The sequence below is a fragment of the Peromyscus maniculatus genome, chromosome 16, assembly GCF_049852395.1.
Source record: "Peromyscus maniculatus bairdii isolate BWxNUB_F1_BW_parent chromosome 16, HU_Pman_BW_mat_3.1, whole genome shotgun sequence".
Taxonomy (NCBI): domain Eukaryota; kingdom Metazoa; phylum Chordata; class Mammalia; order Rodentia; family Cricetidae; genus Peromyscus; species Peromyscus maniculatus.
In genome coordinates this window covers 38,949,882-38,970,742 of record NC_134867.1, presented here as the reverse complement: position 1 = coordinate 38,970,742, position 20,861 = coordinate 38,949,882, and the positions used below count along the sequence as shown (strand labels likewise).

General features: G+C 42.4%; 2 protein-coding genes across 5 annotated transcripts in view; one reads left to right on the top strand and one right to left on the bottom strand.

Moving 5' to 3' along the window:
• Positions 1 to 4,169, bottom strand: part of Pde7b (phosphodiesterase 7B) — a 307,348-nt gene extending 303,179 nt beyond the window's left edge. For 3 of the 4 annotated variants that reach the window (XM_076552650.1, XM_006980108.4, XM_076552651.1), the window contains exon 1: positions 3,771 to 4,168. Coding sequence is in view for 3 of the 4 variants with exons in the window: in XM_006980108.4 (XP_006980170.1) it covers positions 3,771 to 3,791 (21 nt within the window). In the remaining variant the exon portion in view is untranslated. Of the gene's footprint in view, positions 1 to 3,770 lie in introns of all 4 variants that reach the window. The other variant, XM_076552648.1, reaches the window with a different exon arrangement.
• A 5,472-nt stretch (positions 4,170 to 9,641) lies between these two features.
• On the top strand, positions 9,642 to 10,798 carry LOC121823125 (uncharacterized). The gene is made up of 2 exons (XM_076553004.1): positions 9,642 to 10,142; positions 10,575 to 10,798. The coding sequence occupies exon 1, from the start codon at positions 9,651 to 9,653 to the stop codon at positions 10,023 to 10,025; it is 375 nt and encodes a 124-aa protein (XP_076409119.1). The 5' UTR covers positions 9,642 to 9,650; the 3' UTR covers positions 10,026 to 10,142; positions 10,575 to 10,798.
• The last annotated feature ends 10,063 nt before the right edge of the window (positions 10,799 to 20,861 follow it).

Sequence of the window (20,861 nt, the reverse complement as noted above, 5' to 3'; positions counted from 1 at the left end):
TCCTCCTTGTTTTGTTTGTTTGTTTGTTTCCTGAACCTGGAGCTGCCTTTTCAGCTATGCTGGCCAGCTAGCCAGCTCCCACCATCTCTGTTTCTGCCCTTCAAGTGTTATGGTTATAGATGCATGCTGCTGTAGTCTAGCATTTCCCGGGGTGTGGAGGATCTGAACCCAGGTCCTCAGGCTTGCTCAGCAAGTACTCTACCTATTGAGCCATCTTCCCAGCCCCAACTGACTTTTGCATTCACTTCAGGTTAAGGAACATGAACAGCAGCAGTGGTTTTTTTTTTTTTTTGAATCAAAGTTTGACACTTTCACATTTATGTATAGATGATTTAAAACAAAGCAAAACAAACAAAAACAACAACAAAAAAAAAAAAACAGAACCTCTGGTTGAAAGTAAAAACACTATAAAAAGTTTGGCCTACAGGGATGTTGGAAATAATCCAATCCAACTGGTTCCTAACACAGATGGAGAAACTGAGGTCAAGGATAACTGAGTGACTTAGCATCCATCACTAGTTGTTGCCAAATGAGGGTGTCCCCGTCCTGGTCTCTGGTCCCTGCTTTTTTCTGGTTCACTCCACACACTCACTCTCTTAATTGCATGGTAACCTGTGTAAATGATTAAATAATACTTGGAGATGGGGCTTTAAATGCCTCGATTTAACATTAAACCATTGACACATTTCCTTCTTGCTAGTCAAGCTTCTAAATATGCCTTGCATATAGACATTTTAGTTTGGGTCTCTACAGTTCATTTTCTTTCCCTTTCTCAAATCTCAACATCAAGCACTTTAAAGTCTACTAAGAAATCAAGTAGGCAACATGTCATGAATGAAAGCAAGGATGCTCAGAGAATCATGAATGAAAGCAAGGATGCTTAGAGAATTATGAATGAAAGCAAGGATGCCTGGAGAGGCCTGGTGCTGAGTGTCCCGGCAAGCCACTCTTCTGGGGAGAGTGAAGTACTCCCTGAATGCAAATGTTGGGGAAATCAGGACGCCACTACCAGAAGTAGTTATAGAAATGGCCTCACCATTGTGTGAGGGACCAGGTCAATCTTCAAATGCCAAAGTTTGCTTCCTCCGGGAAGTGTACCTGCTAAAAAAGACTCTTACTTGACTCAAGACCTCTTTGGGATATGTGAACTGAATCCTCAGGATGGCAAATTCTTTGGACAGTTCATGTACATGGAGGGTTCCTTCCTAAGTTATGTACAACCAACACAGTGTGAGATAAACCAGATAAAATTGCTGTTACCACTTGGTGGTGGTGGCACATGCCTTTAAGTCCAGCACTCAGGAGACAGAGACAGGCGGATCTCTGTGAGTTCACCTGGTCTACAGAGCAAGTTCCAGGACAGCCAAGACTACACAGAGAAACCCTGTCTTAAAAAACCAAAAGAAAAAAAAAAGCTGTTACCTAGATATTCTCAAATCTTCTCTGGCCCTTAAATCTGACAGCTGTCTTTAATATAATGAAGCCCTTGTAGACACGGGTTGGATTAACTTCTTGCTTAATAAATTCCTTCCAACGCTGTGCTCTGTGAATCAACAAGCAGTTTCCCTTGTGATTTGAGCTTGGCAAACAACAAGTTAGACCTTGGAAGAATAATTACTGGGCAGAGGCCTTTCCAGGTGGTACATTCCCACTTGGGGGAAGCTTGGTCATTTTACTTGTGTGCATATGACATCCTTTTGGCTGAAAAAAAAATAACACAAGCTGACATTTGGAATGCCCTTGTCTTGACCATTGACAGTTTACATGTTATATTTTAAGCTGGATTCAACACCAAAAATATTCTCAACGCAGTTAAAAATTCCAGGTGTAAAATTACTTAGATAATTTACAATGCGTGTTGGGTGAATTCTCAGCAAACATTTTAGGTTGGATCTTATTCAGTCCCAACAATGGGTGGCTTTGTGCTAAATGCTGGGGAAGGTGTTAAAAGGTGTCCGGTGTCATTGTTTTCCTTAAGCTGATGCTTGTCTCTGACACATCTTCGAGTTTTCCACCCCTGTCCTAAGCAACTTCATTCAAAAAAAAAAAAAAAATAGTTTCTCCAAGCAACTTTTGCTGAAATACCCTCTTCGCTGATTTTGGCACATGCTCAGTTGAGTGGGGCCCTCTGAAATCGGAGAAATTAGGTAGAGAGCCTTATCAAGAGGATTTGGATTGGGGAGCTGTCTGTCGCTAGTTAACTTTGAGCTCCTGTTGTCGATTAAAAAAGACTTCATTTTACTGGAGCAAACGTCAATCAAGACGGAACCCCTGACACCCTTCTTCATTTCCCCAGCCAGTAATAAAAGATAAAGCCGAGGAAATGGAGGAGTTGCAGCCATGCATTTGCAAACACGAAGTCCTTGTTTTCCCCGCTAGGTGCTGCAGAAAAGCAATTGTCCATTCGGGGCACATCTCCTGCCATTCAGAGCTAATATTTTTCCTGTTCTTAACTAGGTGCACGATGCAGTTAATTCAGTTAACCCCTTCAAGGGCACTGTGTGTTGGAGCCTTGCTTCCCAGTGCTGCCGATATGACCCAGTTTCACAGATTTCTAGTTCTCGGTGTTGAGAATAGAAACTTTAAGGAGAACGAGTTGGGAATTTTGGAGCAGGGCAGTGGTTTCAAACAATCCTGTCTCATTGGTTAGTGCTCTAACTCTCAGATAAGGAAGGCTGTGCTAACTGTGTATTATCTGAATTGCTTTTATAAAAACTGAGTGCTTGACAGGAATGATTCTCGGCAAGGTCCCCTTAGACACACAATAACGTGTGGCTGAAAACATTAGCCCTGCGTTCCGCTGCGTCTTCTGCAGCAGCTAGTGAGTTTACTGTGCATGAATGTATGCCATGGGCTTGTCCCCTTCCTTGCAATGGTCTCTCCGGCCAGAGCACTCGAAGAGCTGAGTTTTTAGGTGATTAATTAGTCCCCAGGCTCCATCACTTAAGTCTCTAATTAAATATCTGACTCTGCTTTCAACCGGCTCAGGAAGAGATAATTACCGAATCTTGCGGTGATAATAAAGTTTTATTTTCCTTTGTAAAATAATAAGACCTAAATCACTGGCCACATAACTCAGAACCTGCATCTCCTCTGTTAACTTTGAGACGGAAAACAGTGTTTTTATAAAATGTAGCAAGATGATAAAGTGGATTTTTTTTTCTCTCTCTCAACAATTCACCCCCACCCATTTATCTGGGCTCCCTTCCTCTCACTGCCTGTGGTTCCTTTCTGTCCGATCACTTTCTTCTTCCTGAGGTCTGCTACTGACCAACACGACAAACTCCAGGAAAACAACAACAACAACAACAACAACAACAACCCGATTTTCTCCTCTGCTGGATCACAACACTTCACCAACATTTTCCTGCCCTGTCCTACCAAAATTGAAAAATGACCCAATTCTAAAATTTACCATGGAGAAGAAATATTGCATTTATTTAAAAAACATAGGGGGGGGGGGCTCCTCCGTGGGGGCTCAAAGTGCAGAGAATAGCTGAGGCTCCTGCTAGACCCTGCTGCCCTAGCAGGGTTAATTCAGAGCAAGTGACAATGCTTAGTCAGTTCGCTTAGAAAAAGGAAGGAAATTCAAAAGCTAGTTGCTGTAGGAACAATCACAGAGGAAAAAAAAAATATATATATATATATATATTCACATATATAGGTACGGGTCTATTTTCAATAAAAACCCAAACCAAAACCCTGATGTCTCCTTGTGACTCTGTAGTCTCAAGGAAAATGAACTTGCCGCTTAAATTTCTTGTACATACCTCAACCATTAAACAAGACATTTAACCATAGTGGCAGTTCTGTGACCTTTGAAAGCCGTGAAATCTCTGAGCGGTGTGGCTTGTTCATGAAGACTTGTGCTGCAGAATCCAGCAACTTCATCCAGGATTAGGAATATAATTATGTAAATTTTTTAAAAAAGAAAATATAAAAAAAAAAAAAGAAAACAAAACAAAACAGAGGAAAGAAAAACGCCAAAGCAGTCAGAGAGCTCGGGAAGGAAGGAAGGTAGAGAGCCAGGCTCTCTCTGGGCGAGAGCACCACTTTTCTCCCAGACAAGTGCTGGGACAGAGCCCAGCTTGCTGCAGTGCCCAGAGCAAGCGACTGGCTGGGCGAGCAGCAGGCAGCCGGCCTGGGAGACTGGGAGGTGCTGTCAGTTGCCACAGGCAAGGAAAACCAGAGACCAATCGGCTGCTGCGCCGCCGGCAGCTTACTGGAGTAGAGCCTTTTCTGTTTATGTTTCCTCATTTCAAGAGTGACGTCAAAGGGTTTAGTTTTTCCTCTGCATGTGCTATTAATTTTAAAGGACTGTACTATGGGAAGAATGTGTGTGTGTGTGTGTGTGTGTGTGTGTGCCTGTGATTAGCTGGAGTGCCCCACTCTCAGGAGAACCCAAGAAACATTTTCTATATTCAGAAACAATATTTTAACAACTTAAATACCTTGGAGTTTGGTGTTTAAAATAATTAAAGAAAAAATACCACGCTGCAAGCCATAGCAGTGAGCTTTCTGGTTTGCCGTGTGTGAGTCGCTGTACATATGCACACTTCACAGATTGTTGCTTATTTCTGGGGTAGTTCATTTTTACCCTTACCTAAAAAACAAACAAACAAACAAACAAACATCAATTGTTAATACATCTCTAGAGCTACGGATGCAGCACTGGTCACATGAGCTGACGAACTTTAGTAGGGGCAATGAAGAACGGAAACCATGTGGTCCCGGCTGTTGGTGGGGTCCCTGTTTCCTCCACCTTCCCACAGCTTCTGAGGCAAAGCCTTGGGATTATTCAAATGGGGGGATTCCAGATCATTGCCCGCAAAAGTCAATTAGGAGGTAGGACACCATGAGTCCACGCAGTCATTCATGTCTGGGGTAACCGCGTGTTCTCTCTGAGTATACGAAGGTCCGGTTATTTAGGGACACCGCCTTTGCCAGGGACCCCAATTAATCCCTGTAGTTCTCTTCCCACTCTTGAACATCTCTGCGGTTCCCATCTGTTGTTTCTGCTTCCCCCAGGGCCTCCCCACTCCATTCCCACGCTGGATTCCATGAGGAAAACCTATTTTTCACTTCCTCCTCTCTCTTCAGGTTTCAGGTCCTTCCCTGCTAACCCCACACTGATGACAGGCCTCTAACGGGAGTATGTGACTCAGACTGTAGAATCAGATGTCTCTCTTCATCCCAGTGAAAATAATGTTTTAGGGGTAGACACAATATTTGAAAAGTCCCACGTCCTTTTTCATTAATGAACATGATTTTTTTTTTGAGAAATAAGGTACTTATTTCTAAGATCTTAGGTACTAAGGTTTATAAACCCTGGAGATTAGAGAGTCTAATTCTAGTGATGAAGACACATAGTGAATACAGTACTTTCTCCCACATAGTTTACATTTTTAGGGAGAAGTGTGAAGCGATAGGTTTTTAAAAAATAAATAAAAGTCCTGTATGGTAGCACACACTTGTAATCCTAGGACTTGGGAGGCTGAGGCAAGATGGTCACCAGTTCAATATCACCCTGGGCTACTAAGTGCGATTCTGAATTAAAACAAACAAACAAACAAACAAACAAAACCCCTAAAGCTAAGAATAAAATAAATATGTGATTTTAGGCTGTAAGAAAGACTTTAAAATAAAGTAAGGTAGGAGCTAGAGCTGTGTGTGGTTCACGTGTAGTGTGCTTGCTATTTTAGGTGTGATGATCTGGAACACTCTAATGAGGCAACTTAGAGCAGAGGTCTGAATGTGGGCAAGAGCAGGTCACATGTGTGTCTGCATTCCAGGTCCATGCCTGGTGTATTGACAGAAAAGGGCGTTGGACGGCTCTAGGAGAGTGAAGAACGGCTTCGTGGAGGTATGCCTGGGACCAGATTAGGAAGAATGGAATTCCTAAGATAGACTTCTGAGCATAAGCAAAAGCGTAGGACCAATAATGAGTCACATTGCGCTGGGTAGGTGAGAGAGTGTAGTAGCCTGAACTTGGATAAGAGCCATGCAGAGGTGAAAGGTCCAGATTCTGGAAGGCGATGTGTGTTTCTACATAGAAATGGTACCACTTGAAGATCTAAAGCACAGAAGGGAATCAAGAATGACTCCCCAGTGATTGGCTTGAGCAAAGAGTCGTCATTTAGTCATACAGGGAAGACTGCATGAAGAGTTCTTGTCCTCATGAAACTTGGATTCTTCTGAGGAGAATGAGTCCTCTTAATGAATATGAAGCTGTACAGGATATGGGAGGGTAATATATTGTTGAGAAAATAAGGAGACAATAGGTCAGATAAGGGATTGTGGTCAAGCAAGTATCCCAGGAAGGTCTCAAAGTGAGGGGCTATTGGAGTTCAAACTTGAGGTTGAGAAAGAAATAGAAATGAAATGGCATCCAGATTAAGGGAATGGCATGGAATGCAAAGGCTTTGAGGGGCGAATTGGCTGGTAAGGTATAGATGACAGCCATGGAACTAGGTAAGTCATGTAGGACTTTCTAAGTCACTGTAAGGAGTTTTTAAATATTTACTCTAATTGAAGTGGGGCTTTAAGTAGAGGACTAAGATTTAATTTTAACATGGTCCTTCCAGCAGCTATGTGAAGATCAATAAGGAAGAAAGGAGTCTAACAAAGAAACTGTGTGATAAGTCAAAGATCATGGTGGTAGCAACCAGGATGCTTTTGTTGATGGAGATGATTAGAAGGGGGTTGCCTTCGGGCTACATTGTGATATTAGAGACAATAAGCTTGGTAAATGGCCTGGATTATGTGCCTATGGAAGGAATTTAGCAAGAAGAGGTGTCTCTAGAATTTAGGGTTCTATCAAGTGGAAGAACAGAGCTAATGCCGATTAAGAGACAGTGGGAGGAACAGATCTGAGGTGAAGAGAAGGGTTTAATTCATTAGCTTTCCCACTGTGATAGCTACATAGGGATATCAGATAGGTAGTTGACTAGATAAGCCTGGAGCTCAGGGTGCATTCTGGGATGTCCCCATGAACAGTCGTTATTTACACATAAAGCCATGGCGGTAGATGAGAGTGCCAATGGAATGAGGTCAGAAAGCCAAGACATGGGCAGTCCACTGTCAAGTCCCCAGGAAGAACTGGCAAAACAGACTGAGGAGAAGCCACCAGGGTTGGTACCAGAAAAGCCAGGGTGGTGTCTTGGAAGATTGATGTAATATTGCAATGATCAACTTGGTAAAGTGAAAGCATGATGAAAACAGAGAATTAGCTCTGGAAATTAGACTCATTTCTGTCTTTGATACAAGTGGACCTTGTATAGTAAGGAAGATGAAAAATGAAGATAGAATGTAGGAAGTGGGAACAGATCTCATATTACATTTATCATACCTGTGAGACATCCAAATAGAAAGGTCTTGCAGGCAGTTTATTTATAATTTTGGAGAACTGAGGATAAAAGAAATACTACTGAAAATAAGGGGGTGAGCATGAGACTATTTAGTAAATCAGAATAGGTCCAAGGGCTGAGTGTCTAGATCCTCCAAGGTTTAGTTACTGGGAACATGAGGTAGATCTAGGACAAGGATATCAAGAAACCATGGAGGCACTTGAACAACCAAGATAATGGCTTCTCAGGTATCAAGTTCCACGTCAGTACATGGGACTGAATGGTGTCCCCTTGACGTTCAAATTGTCTAAATTGGTATGTTGAAGTCTTTGCCCTATTTTTCCTGTACTTGGAAATAAAGCCTTTTCCCAAGGCCATTAAAGCTAAGTGAGCTTTAATAGTAGAGCCCCAATCTGATAGGGCTGGTGGTGGTCATAGGAGATAGAAGAGTTAGTTTCTCTCCCTCGATCCCTCTGTCATGAGGGTAGAAAAGAGGCTGCTGGCTGCCAGTTTGGAATAGCCTCCTCCAGGTACCAACTCTGCTGGCACCTTCCTCTGACTTCCAGTCTTCAGAACTGTGAGGTAATAGGCCAGCTGTGTAAGCCAGGCAGTGTATGGTAGCTTCCTATGGCACCTCAGGCAAGCTAATGTAGTCAGCTTTGGTGGTTGGTCAATTCTCTGTTTTTGTCTTAGGTCATCAGTGTTGGCTATCTACATTGGCTTTCTTCTATGTTTTCATTGCAAAAGCCTTACTGATTTCGATATACCCGCCCATGGTTCCTAGGGGTGGCCATTCATTCTCTTCTCTGTGCCACGAATACATTGTCACTTATAACTGGAGAAAAAAATTAAGGGTACATACATTGATCTTAATTAACAACTATTGGTGTCTGTCTGACTCCACCAAACATAGCAATGCCAATGTTAAGGTAACTGAAGTTAAACTAGCAAACACTTGCTCTGTGAGCTCCACCATTAAACACATACTTTGTAATGTCCTATGGAGAATGTTCTTTGAAATGACCACACCTTTTGCAATTTATTACTTACAAAAATAATCCAAGAGGAGTGACCTTATTTTAAACCCTTTCATTTCCTTTCTTAATCTCTCTCTTAAATAGCCCATAACCCATGACTCAGAGAAGTGACCACTCTCTCACTTTCCTTCCTTTATAATTCAGCTGTGTATGCTCTCCATCGAGAGATTTACAAACACAATGCTTCTCTTGCTGGACTCCATGGTGATGGATTTCTGAGAGACTTTACAGATGTTAAATTCATTCATGAAACCCCTTTGAATATGTGTTTGTAGAAGAATCCAATGATATATGCTCAGCACACCTTTGGGAGTATAGAGACCGGTGGAATGTGGTCTCTGTCTTTGGAAGTCCTTCTTTTGGCATCTAGTTTGACAGACATGTCTCAATAACAGTGAGAAATGACAACAAGTGCCCCAAAGAAGAAAAAGGACAACAGAAATTCAGGAGAAGGAAAGAGTATGCCCACTGGGGGGAAATTAGGGGAGACTTTGCAAACTGTGAGAGAATTCCTTTGTCCTGAAACAGGAAGACACATGTCATGGGCAGGGACTGACTGGTAGGTTCAGAATGATGGAAATACAGGTGTGGGGAAGGCAAAATGTGTTCTGCCTCCATTTGACAGTTTAGTGAAATGATAAAAAGATTTAAAAGGAGGAATTTGAACATTAAACACCAGGGAATATGATTATTGAAGGTACCTGAGTAGGGGGATTAAAATTGGCATATTCTTATTAGCAAAATAGTCTTGTGATGGATACAGACCTGCGATTACACTACAAAGGAGTGAATAATTTCATAGGGGAAATCTGGGGATAGAGGCATACTGGAGAGAAACCAACACTAGATTCTGATCTTAACAATTGTATCTGTCTCAGGAGAGTCATTTGAGGTAAAATCTGAATGATACATGAAGATGTAAGGAGGAAAGGATTACTGAGATGAGCAGGGGAAGTTTCAGTAGAAGCAAGGGGTGCCAGAGGCTCAGAAGGATTTCCAGCTGAGATGCCAGCTCTTACAAACAATAGCACTCAGGTGAGGGTGAGTCTAGCTTCTTCTGGGGACCAGTGCAAGGTCCTTTGGGTATAAAGATAGAAAATGAAGATGAAAATGGATGACCACAGTGAAGTATGGCAGGTGTGGGCTCCAATCCATGTGGTCCATGTCATTATAAGGAGACAAGGACATAGACACATGGAAGGAAAAGACCACAGATGACATGGAGGATGAGGACACAGATGACATGGAGGATGAGGACACAGGTGACATGGAGGATGAGGACACAGATGCCATGGAGGATGAGGACACAGATACCATGGAGGATGAGGACACAGATGCCATGGAGGATGAGGACACAGATGCCATGGAGGATGAGGACACAGATGCCATGGAGGATGAGGACACAGGTGACATGGAGGATGAGGACACAGGTGACATGGAGGATGAGGACACAGATGACATGGAGGATGAGGACAGAGGTGACATGGAGGATGAGGACAGAGGTGACATGGAGGATGAGGACACAAGTGACATGGAGGATGAGAACACAGATGCTCATAAGAAGGAACTCCATGTCAAGGTACACAGAGAGATATCTATATTCCTCAGAGCGAGGCCTCAGCAGAATTGGCTGAAATCTTGATTTCCAGAACTTTTAAGAAATATGTTTCTAATGACATTATGAAATTTGCAGGAAAATGGATGGAACTAGAAAACATCATCCTGAGTGAGGTAACTCAGACTCAGAAGGACCAACGTGGTATGTACTCACTTGTAAATGGATACTAGATGTAAAGCAAAAAATAACCAGACTACAGCCCACAGCTCCAGAGAAGCTAGCTAACAAGGAGGACCCTAAGAGGGACACATGGATTGTCATGGGAAGGGGAAATAGATGACATCTCCATGAATAAACTGAGAGTGAAGGGGGGCAATGGAGGGTAGGGGATGGGGGATGAGAACATAAGGGAATGGGGTGGTTGAGCTGGAGGAAGGACAGAATGGGAGAGCAATGAAAGAGAAACCATGATAGAGGGAGACATTATGGGGTAAAGCAGAAACCTTGTGCTAGGGAAGTTCCCAGGAATCCACCAGGATGACCCCAAATTAGACTACTAGCAATAGTGGAGAGGGTGCCTGAACTGGCTTACCCTGGAAACCAGTCTGGTGAATACCCTAACTGTCATCATAGAGCCTTCATCCAGTAACTGATGGAAGCAGATGTAGAGATCCATAGCCAAGCACCAGGCCGAGCTCCAGGAGTCCAGTTGAAGAGAGAAAAGAGGGATTATATGAGCAATGGTCAAGATCATGATGGGGAAATCTAGAGAGACAACCGAACCAAGCTCATGGGAACTCATGAACTTTATACCAACAGCTGTGGAGCCTCCATGGGACTAGACTAGGCCCTCTGCATGTGGGAGACAGTTGTGTAGCTTGGTCTGTTTAAAATGCTCCTGGAAGTGGGATCAGTATCTACCCCTGGTGCATGAGCTGGCTTTTTGGAACCCATTACCTATAGTGGAATACCTTGCTCAGCTTTGATGAATGGGAGAGGGGCTTGGACCTGCCTTAACTGAATGTACCAAGCTTTTCTGATTCCCCATGTGAGGCCTTACCCTTTTGGAAGGGGGGATGGAGGATGGGCTTGGGAAGGAGGCTTGGGGGATGTGTAGGAGGAGGGATGAGAGGGGGACCTGTGGTTGGTGTGTGAAATGAATAAAAATTTTCTTAATAAAACAAAAAGAAAAATATATTTCTGTTGTTCAAGACACATACTCTTGGGTATTTTGCTACAGCAGCCCTTGCATATTAACTCATCCCAGAACAAAAATCCTACAGCAAAGATTTTAGTGAAAATTTTCTCTTTAGGAAGCCAGAAATGTGGGGGCACACACCTTTAATCCCAGCATACAGTAGGCATATCTTTATGAGTTTGAAGCCCACCTGGTCTAATAGTGAATTCCAGGCTAGCCAGGGCTACATGGTAAGACTACATTTAAAAAAAAAAAATCTTGTGTTGTGTTGGACAGCTAATGTACTTGTTACAACAGTGCATTTCTCCAATATTTATATTTTCTTTTCCCTCATTGATTAGAGTTCTGTATTGCTAAGGCATGTATTTCTTCAATATTGACATAATCAAACTTATTAAGGTAATCTGGTGGTTGATTATATCATTTGCAATGTTATAAAAGTTTCTCTAATGACAATTGTCTTTATATGCTTAAAATTGATATTTCATTTATGATCTTTTTGAAAAAGAGCATTTAAAAATGACTGAGTTTTGAGCCATTATAAAATTGGAGAACACTAAAAATACTATCAGTGCAAAAGTTCAAATAATGTGTCAGAGTTTGATTATTAACTGTACAAGATACCTTAAAATAGCTAGCTCCCTGAGAGCACTGAAAACTCAATCCCATTGACCAGAGGATAACCCACAGTTTTTTTTTCCTTTTGGAATCTGCTCATGATTAAAAACAAATCATTATTTTCAGATTGTTTCCTTAAATATTCAATAAAAAATCATCATTTGGAACCAAACTTTTTAAGACCAGTGGTTCAAATCTACATAGCTCTTGAAATTCCGCTGTTTGGAGCAGCACGTCTCATTTCATAGACCATCAATACGTAACTGTGTAATGACTGAACTGATTAGCAAATGACATGGTTGGAGGATTGATGTGAAAACCAAATACGTAATTCAGAGAATGAAGGGAGATTCTCCAAACACATGAAAGTTTGCTCCAGCAGTTCAGACATGCTGGAGTCTGGATTACATGAACTCAGACGAAAAAAACCACATACTTTAGTGAACAATGGAGACATGAATGAGGCAGGAGTTGGTTCAGATAATAAAACACTTGCCTCGAAAGCACAAGGACTGGAGTCCAGTCCCCACAACCCATATAGAAAGAGTTGAACATGGTGGTGCACACACTTATAATCCCAGTGCTAGGAAGGTGGAAGCAGGTAGATCCCATGGGTTCACTGGCTGCCATCCGTGAACCTATCAGCTTCTCCTTTATCAGTGGCCCCTGATTTCAGAAGCACAGTACAATAAATACTATCAGCTCAAGGACTTTGACTCCACTGAGCCCCCCAAAGTCACCATGAGCTTCTGGTTCCTGATTATTGCCTGTATCATCTCCCTTGAATGGTTTCTTGTGCACACAGTATTCCTTACCTTCTCTTCCATACTGTTGAGCACTTTTTCCTCAATTATTTCCTTTCTCTCTCTCTCTCTCTCTCTCTCTCTCTCTCTCTATATATATATATATATATATATATATATATATATATATATACCTATATATGTTTTTCTTCTTAATTTTGTGGAAATCCTCTTTTTTTTGCTTATCATTCTTTATGATAAAGGCCTCAGGAAAATTCCATCTCTTATTTGGCAATATTTTTTTAAACCAAAGCAGGGGTAAAATTTAAATTTGCAACAGGAACATCTTCTCCTGTGTTCAAAGGTAATGTCAGAGCCTTAAGAAAAGCCAGAATGCTAACAGTTGTTGAGACTCTTACACAGAAACAGAGGATCTCATATTGAACAGCATTTGCTGTACACGTTTGATCTTATTCTTCCTTGCACATCTGTAGTTCCCTACACAGGACGGGTACTCAATTAATTATTCAGTACTTTTTCCAAACATGTTGTCACTGCTGATCCTAAACCTCGAGTCAGATTGGATTGATAGCCTTTTGTGTCTGCTGATAATATGTAACCTCAGCATGTACTGCATTCGTCTCCATGGATACCAGATTTCTGTGAATGGCGCTTCCAGTGGAACAAAATCTATAGGGAAAGCTCATTTTGTTCATTCTTTTGGCTCAAGTTCTTGCCTTTCTGGCTCCCCCATACACTTCCCATCCTCAGTTATAGATTGCAAGAATCCTAGGATGCTAGGTGTAGTAGAAAAACCTTGCATTTAGGATCGTAGAAAATTTTGTTTGTTCCTCCTTGACTGATCAGTGGATATCAGGTACAGAAATTCATGCTGCTGCAGGAAATGAGAAGGTAAAATCCTAAACCTACTTTTGACAAATTCTAACTTGAAAACCCACCCCAAGAGCCTCGGAAACCTGGGCTTCAGTAAGAACAAAATGGAAGGGGGCTTTCCTAGAACAAGTTTATCATTTTATAAAGCTAAATTGAAATGATCAGGTTCCACAAAGTTCCAAATGGTCAGAGCGCCTCATCTCAGGTTGGAATGTTACTAGTTTGGCAAATCCCTGTTCACTACATTGTGTTTGTTAAAATTCCGGTAGATTTTTACTCTTGTTATTAAATATGAAAACAGTCACCACAACTTACTATTCCAGTAAAAGAAGCATGATGGGGAGAGGAGTCCCCTAGCAAGACAACTGGTACAAGTTACAGGCTGCATTTCAGACAAAACCTCTCCAAACTGAATCCATTAAGGAAAAGCAGAGTATTCTTGATGATTTTGTAAAAATTGAGAGCTGCCTTCCTGACTAATGCTTTACTTGTTTGTTGAATTGTGTGCTCTGCTTTAATGCGTAACCTTGCCCCAAGAGCAACGGGCACACTACAATTAATGGTTTATATATTCTTGTCTTGGCTATTTGCTCATTTTGATCCTAAGAAGGGAAGGTCCTGGACCACTGGGTGAGGGATCAAGTAGGAAAACATTATGCCAAGAAACAGAGAAGCAGGAGCAGGATACCCAAGAGGCTAAAATTAGAGATGGCAAGCAGGTGACGGCACAGAAACCATTAGGCTACTCATAGTTGTGACCCTGACATGAGGCAAAGACTGTACCTTGGCCACCCTGGCCAGAGTGAAGCTAGCTGAGGCTCCTTAGCAGGACTCTAACGATTTCCCAAAAGGATCAGGCAGTCCATTGGAGACTCAGTGTTCCTTAGTGATTAGAAATTGTGCTAGGGATAAGGACACAGTCCAATACTAACCAACTGTATCTTCCATGGCCAGGCTTCCTTCTTCTTTCTCACCAAAATACTAAGTTTGGGAGGTAACGGATTTTTTCCCCCATTAAAAAGCAAAACTCTCTCCATATTAAAAAAAAAAAATCATGCTACTCCCAGTGACAGATAACTCCAGGTAAGAATGGCTAAAAATTGCTCTCCTCCAGACAGCTGTCAGAATCAAGCTCCCTCCCACACGGCAGGGGTGGGAGAGACAGAGTCAGCAGGGAAGAGTTTCGGGAAATATTCGTGCTCATGACATCTTCTTTGACATTCTGAAGCAAACCTAATGAGTAACTCACTCCTCCCCCTTTTCTTCCAAGTTAGGCAAAAACCGAAGTTCAAGTGAGTACCAGGCATGTCTGAGAGAGATAAAAGCTTGTTTCTGATCATCAGTTTCAAGTTGGAAAAACACTTTCCCGAGAGGCAGAAAAACTTTACAGAACAAAATGGAAGAAGCCATCACTCTGGGCATTTTCTGGCTTCAATATTAACACACCTGCTAGGTGTACTAGGTGTAAAGGAACGGGCTGCTGCTCACCACAATGATGGGAACATTCATTGAAAAAGAGAGCTTTTGAATGGGATAATATCAACTAATTATATCCTGGAAAATGCCTGTCAACTCACACAAGAACAATTCAAAGAAACACTTAGAAAACTAGACCGAGGCAAACAGCAAAATACTATTCACGTCAGTGAGAACTTCAGACGACACTCTTCAAACTGAATAACAGCTCGGCGTTGCTAAAACTCCTTCCAGTGGAGGGTGATGTCACAATTTTATCTGGCACTACCTGAATAGCATAATTTGTTGTATTACCTTTTCCCTACAAAGCTCCGTTTTCAGACCTCTCAGCTTTCAAGAGTGCAATGAAGACCACCTTTTCTCTTGGTTTTCGCTTACTACCCTTAACTCATTGGTTCACCCCGCTATTCTCTGTACAGATGGAGGCAGATGAGCACCTCTGGGTGAATAAACAAGTTTCTGCTCTGAGAAATATCATGCCCTCCATTTCTTTGTAAGCTTTATTGCTTCATATTAGATTTAACAAATTTATATATTAAGACAATATTTGCATAGGCATATGTAAATATTACATGCCCTTTACTTGTTTATGGTACTTAGAATATATGTGTGTGTATTTACATATCATATGTATATATTATGTGTGTGTTGGAAACAGTATATCTGTTACTGACTTAAAACATATTCCATGTGCTTATTTTTCTATAGTCACCATAACAACTCTATGATATAGTAGCAGTATTATCTCCTTTTATAGATGAGCAGGTAGAGTCCAGAGAGACTCTGAACCTGTCCAGAATTGCCTGAGATTTCATATTATGTGCTACCTCTTCTACACATGACAGCTTTGTCTTTAATAAGTCAAGTCTAACAATAGTTAAAACTCTTGATGCTTCAAGTGGCTATTCCTAATTTATCATCATCATCATCATCATCATCATCATCATCATCATCATCATTACTATTATTAGTATTTGGTTTTTCAAGACGGAGCTTCTCTGTGTAGCCCTGGCTGTCCTGGAACTCGATTTGTAGGCCAGGCTGGCTTCGAACTCACAGAGATCTGCCTGCCTCTGGCTCCCGAGTGCTGGGATTAAAGGTGTTCGCTGCCACCACCTCCTGGCTCTAATTTATTATTTATTGAGTGCTTACTATGTCCAACATGCACTTGGGATTCTAACAGAGTGTAAGACCTTTCTACCACCTTTACCTCTGGCCAGTGTCCTGGACCAATACAAGTCAGTACTGTAGCATGAATGTCCGCTTTGAAATTCAAATGTTGTCAGTGTGGTATCATTAGGAGGCAGGTTTTTAAAAATAGATAGGTCATGAGGGCTTCTCCTTGTAAATGCTTTGCTGGGTGTTTTGGGAGCTCATCTTTCTACCATCTCTGTTGTGAGGTAACAGGATTTGTAAGCAGAGAGCAGCCCTCACCAGAGGAGCAGACCAACCAGTGTCTTCCTCTTGGCCTTGCAGCCTAGGAACTGCAGGACGATGAATTTCTTCTCTTTATAAATGACCTCATTGAGGATATTTCCTTAGAGTAGCACAAATGGATTAAGTTAATACAGTATTCTGAGTACAGGAGAGAGTGCAAAGATGATTAAAGTATCTCAATTATTGTTTGAAGTAGTCAAAAATCATGTCCTGCAACTAACGATGATTTTCTCACTTCAATAGATATCAGTTTTAGTATTAAAGTAAGATCTTTAGGAGCAGCAGTTACTAAGATTATTTTTTTCTGTAGCTAAAAAATATTGTTAAAAGGAATTAACTTTGCGGTGATATATTGTGTACCCTAATAAAGCTTGCCTGGGGATCATAGGACAGAGCCAGTCACTAGATTAGACATAGAGATCAGGCAGGGGTAGCACACACCCTTAATCCTATCACTTGGGTGGCAGAGATCCATCTGGATCTCTGTGAGCTCACGGCCACACTGGGAATAGAGCCAGGCAGTGGTGGCACACACCTTTAATCCCAGTACTGGAAAGTACACACACCTTTAATCCCAGGAAGTGACTGCAGGGTGGAGAAAGGTATATAAGACGTGAGGAAACAGGAACTAAAGCAGTTCAGCTGAGACCCTTTCGGGTGAAGATTCAGAGGATTTCAGTCAGAGGATTTGTGGAGTTGGTGAGGTAATAGGTGGTGGCTGTGAATTGCTCTGCTTCTCTGATCTTTCAGCTTTTACCCCAATATCTGGTTCTCAGGTTTGTTTTTGTTTTTAACTAAAAGACCATTTGAGATTTGAACAGCATAACTTTTTTGAGAAACATTTGAAAACAGAGTTCAGCTGGCACGTAGAAGTCTTTGTTCACCGATGTGTATCAACTTCCGTCTTGGAATCGAGAGATACTCAGGATTACTGAATTTGGAAGAATGATATCTTTTTAGCCAGGTGTTCAGTTCCCCTCTATACTAACTTAGACTAGTGGAAAAATAAAGGGTGAGTACAATCTCTAAGAATGTTCTGATGGTTCGTGAAGCGAGGATGCTGTCAGACGTTAGCCTTCTAAAAGTTATCTCTTGTTATAAGAAACAATCAGCTAAATCAATGTGGCCTCTGGAGGCCTCTCTGCCCTGCTTCCTTCTCTACCTCCCATCCCAGGTCAGTAGGGAAGAGTGAGGACACTCGGTTCATTCCTTTGTAGGAGGCTTCACGGTTCCTGCTGGTGAGGTGGCTCTTCTCCAATGCTTATCACAAAGTAAACGCACACCTCACCGCTGTTACCCATCACCAGTCGCTCAGATAACAAGGGTAGGAAAGGCGTCCTGAGAGAAACAGCTCTTAGGTCAGGTCCGGGAACCAAACAAAGTTGAGGAAAATTAGTTCCAGACCTTTCCAGGGCCACCAGTTCAGAAGGCAACGTGCCAAGTTTCTAATTGTCAGGGTCCTGCCGACCTTTAAGGGTGCGCACAAAGAGGACATTGTTCTCAATCAGACCTAGCACCAGCAAAGAGAGTACACAGCGGAGCTGTGGCAGAGTTGTGACCGTGAGCAGGCTTTCTCCATTGTCTAAAGCGCTGTTTCTTCCTGGGGTTGAGAAATCTTTTGACTCTCTCAGGCCTGTCAAGAAAAGAACGAACGGCAGCATCTGATGAAATGTGTGATTCCCAGCCGACATCTTGCTACCCCTTTCCAAACAGAGGGAATCGTTACAGGAACATTATCTTAGGGACAGCTGGTGGCCCAGCCGATCAAGTTGAGCTAGCTCTGAAGGCACAGGGACCTGAGTTTGATCCCTGGGACCCAAGTTAAAAGAAAAATGAACTGAAATGAAACAAATAACAAAGCCATTGAGCGCACTGGCCCATAAGCCTTTTAGCCCAGTGCTGGGGAAATGGAGCTAGGTGGACCCCTGGGTGCTCACTGTCAGCCTAAACAACAGGCTTGGTGTGTTCCAGGCCATTGAGAGACACAGTCTCAAAACAAAAACAAAAAACAAACAAACAAACAAAAAAACCAAGCAAACAAAACAACAACAACAACAACCTTTTTAAGTTTTCATGATCTGTTTTTCTGAACTGCAATTTTTCTCAAGAAGCGTAGTAATAGAAAAGGAAAGTCTAGAAGGAATGAGTTAACTTCACCCTGTCACATAAAACCATTATTATGAGTCTAAGAATATTAAATATAATGCTTGTGGTTTATTGAGTGCTGAGGGCAGTGGTACAGTTTAATTGAGGATTTCCTGTGCTGTCTGGGACGGAGAATAAGGGCTTGTATTGTAGCCTCCCTTCCCTTCGCCCTTTCCTCCAAAGCCCAATGTATCAATCAAACACAATGAGTGTCATTAGGAAGTGACCAAAGGCAGAGGGGCTCTTCCCCTCCGTTTTTCTTTTTTCTAACGAAAACGTAAGGGCCACTACAAAGCAAGCGAGTTTATCTATTCACAGAGTTAATCGAAGGGTTTCGCTGCAGTTTTAAGAAGCTTAGATATTTTGAGACTCTCGTGGCTCCAAATGCAAGTGGGTTCTCCCAGAAAGAGCATATGCTTCACTTAAAAATGATCCGTCTTTCCTCCCCAGCCCTGAAACTAGGTGAGTCCCAAGCACGTCATTTGTCTCTCTGCAGACCTGTGTTCTAGTTGTATTACTCAGTACAGCTCACCATCTTCCTACTTCAACGGGCAAGTGTAGCAGGAATCTTAGAGAGTCTTATTAATAAAATCAAACCTGAGGCAGGTATTGGGGCGAACTAGAAGATCAGAGAACCAGAACAAGCCACAGCTACCTCACCTCACCGGATCCTCAGCTGGTCTTGTTTCCTCAGACTGGAGGCCTCTGAGTCCTCATCCAGAATGGGTCTCAGCTGAATGGCTACTCAAAAGCCGGAATGCTTAACCAGCTAAATGCTTAACCAGGCCAAATGCTTCTAGTTTCTGGTCCTCACACCTTATATACCTTTCTGCTTTCTGTCATTACCTCCTGGGATTAAAGGCTCGCTTTCTGGGATTAAAGGCATGTGTCACCATGCCTGGCCGTTTCCAATGTGGCCTTGAACTCACAGAGATCCAGAGGGATTTCTGTCTCTGGAATGCTAGGATTAAAGGTGTGAGTGCCACCATTTTTTAGCCTTTGTATCTAGTGGCTGTTCTGTCTCTGACCCCAGATAAGTTTATTAGGGTGCACAATATTTTGGGGAACACAATACTACCACAGGCAGGATTTGGGCATGGCTGCCCCTTGACAGGGCTTGGAAGTAATGTGCCTTTGAGAGCAGCCTGGGGGAGACGAGCACCTGACGGGCCGCAGGAAGCTTCCCTCCCCTAAGCTTAGGAGAGCCTCCAATGAGCAGGTCATTAGGGGGCACCAGAATCACCAACCCCAGAGCCACAGTGTCAGGGCCTCTGGATGAAAGAAGACACACCCTGTCAGTCCCACTGTGACAATCACACTCCACAGCCTGGTTTCTGTGTTTGGATTCAGTTTAAAAGCACTTAAAAATAATAATGTACTTTTCCATGCTGTTCTCTTTGGGATTCAGTTCTCACAAGGTACTTATAAAGCCTTTGATAAATGCCTGTTATTTTATTTTTGTTTTTTAACATTAACTCAGACAGTGTTCTTTCTCAAATCAGTAATATTAAATTTCTTTTCAAAGCTTAAAAATTATCTCCTCCGCCTCTTCTCTTCTTCCCCTCCTTCTCCTCCTCCTCCCACCTTCTCCTCTTCCTCCTCCTCTTCTTCTTGTCCTCCTCTTCCTCCTTCTTCCCCTCTCTCACCCTATGTCTCTTAATAGATTACTTCCATGAAACATTGAAATGTGGAAACATTAGTGGCATGTATCTTCCAAACCCTGTGCGGCCAACACTAACATTAATAGAGTACGTAAAGCAAACTCGCTAGTTAGTGAATATTTTTGATCTGTGGTGCTCACTGGTTCATTTTCATCCATAAGAAATGGAATGGCCTTGAGGTCTTTGGGAGAGAGATTAGCAAGTAAGATTTGAACTCTTGCCTTTTGCGGGGGGGGGGGGGGGGGGGACTCTGAACTAAGTGCTCTGTCAACTAAGCACATTGAACCTGTGAAGGAAGCATGTATAAAGCAGGAATTGGAGGCTGGGGTGGGCTATGATGCTCACACAATTTACACAGCTGTCTCAACAGCATCAGAGTAATGCCCCAAACTAAACTCGGGCATGAATGGCCACAAAGCTTGCATTCCCACCCTCTTGCTGTGGCTCTTGTCTGCTGCAGGAAGGGAGGAAAAACAGTCATGGGCATTCTGTACCATGGCAGGGATGGTCTTGCTCCAGAAGGTTCCCTCTGGGAGAACTAAACTGAAAGCTGCCTTTGATTATCAGAGCATTCTGGCCCAGCCCAGTTGGAACTTCTTAGATTGCTGAAACCTACTTTTGTGTAACCTGAATGCTGAAATCCTTCCTGCTTTTCCTTTCCTTCAAAGGTTCAGCAGGCTAACATCTAGATACGGCCAATCTAGAAGGATGCAATGTGTGTTCTTTCTGTCTACTGCTCCACGATCTT

Bases quoted from the DNA above. Each gene is read 5' to 3' on its own strand.
- LOC121823125 (XM_076553004.1), top strand. From the start codon at position 9,651: ATGGAGGATGAGGACACAGATGCCATGGAGGATGAGGACACAGATACC.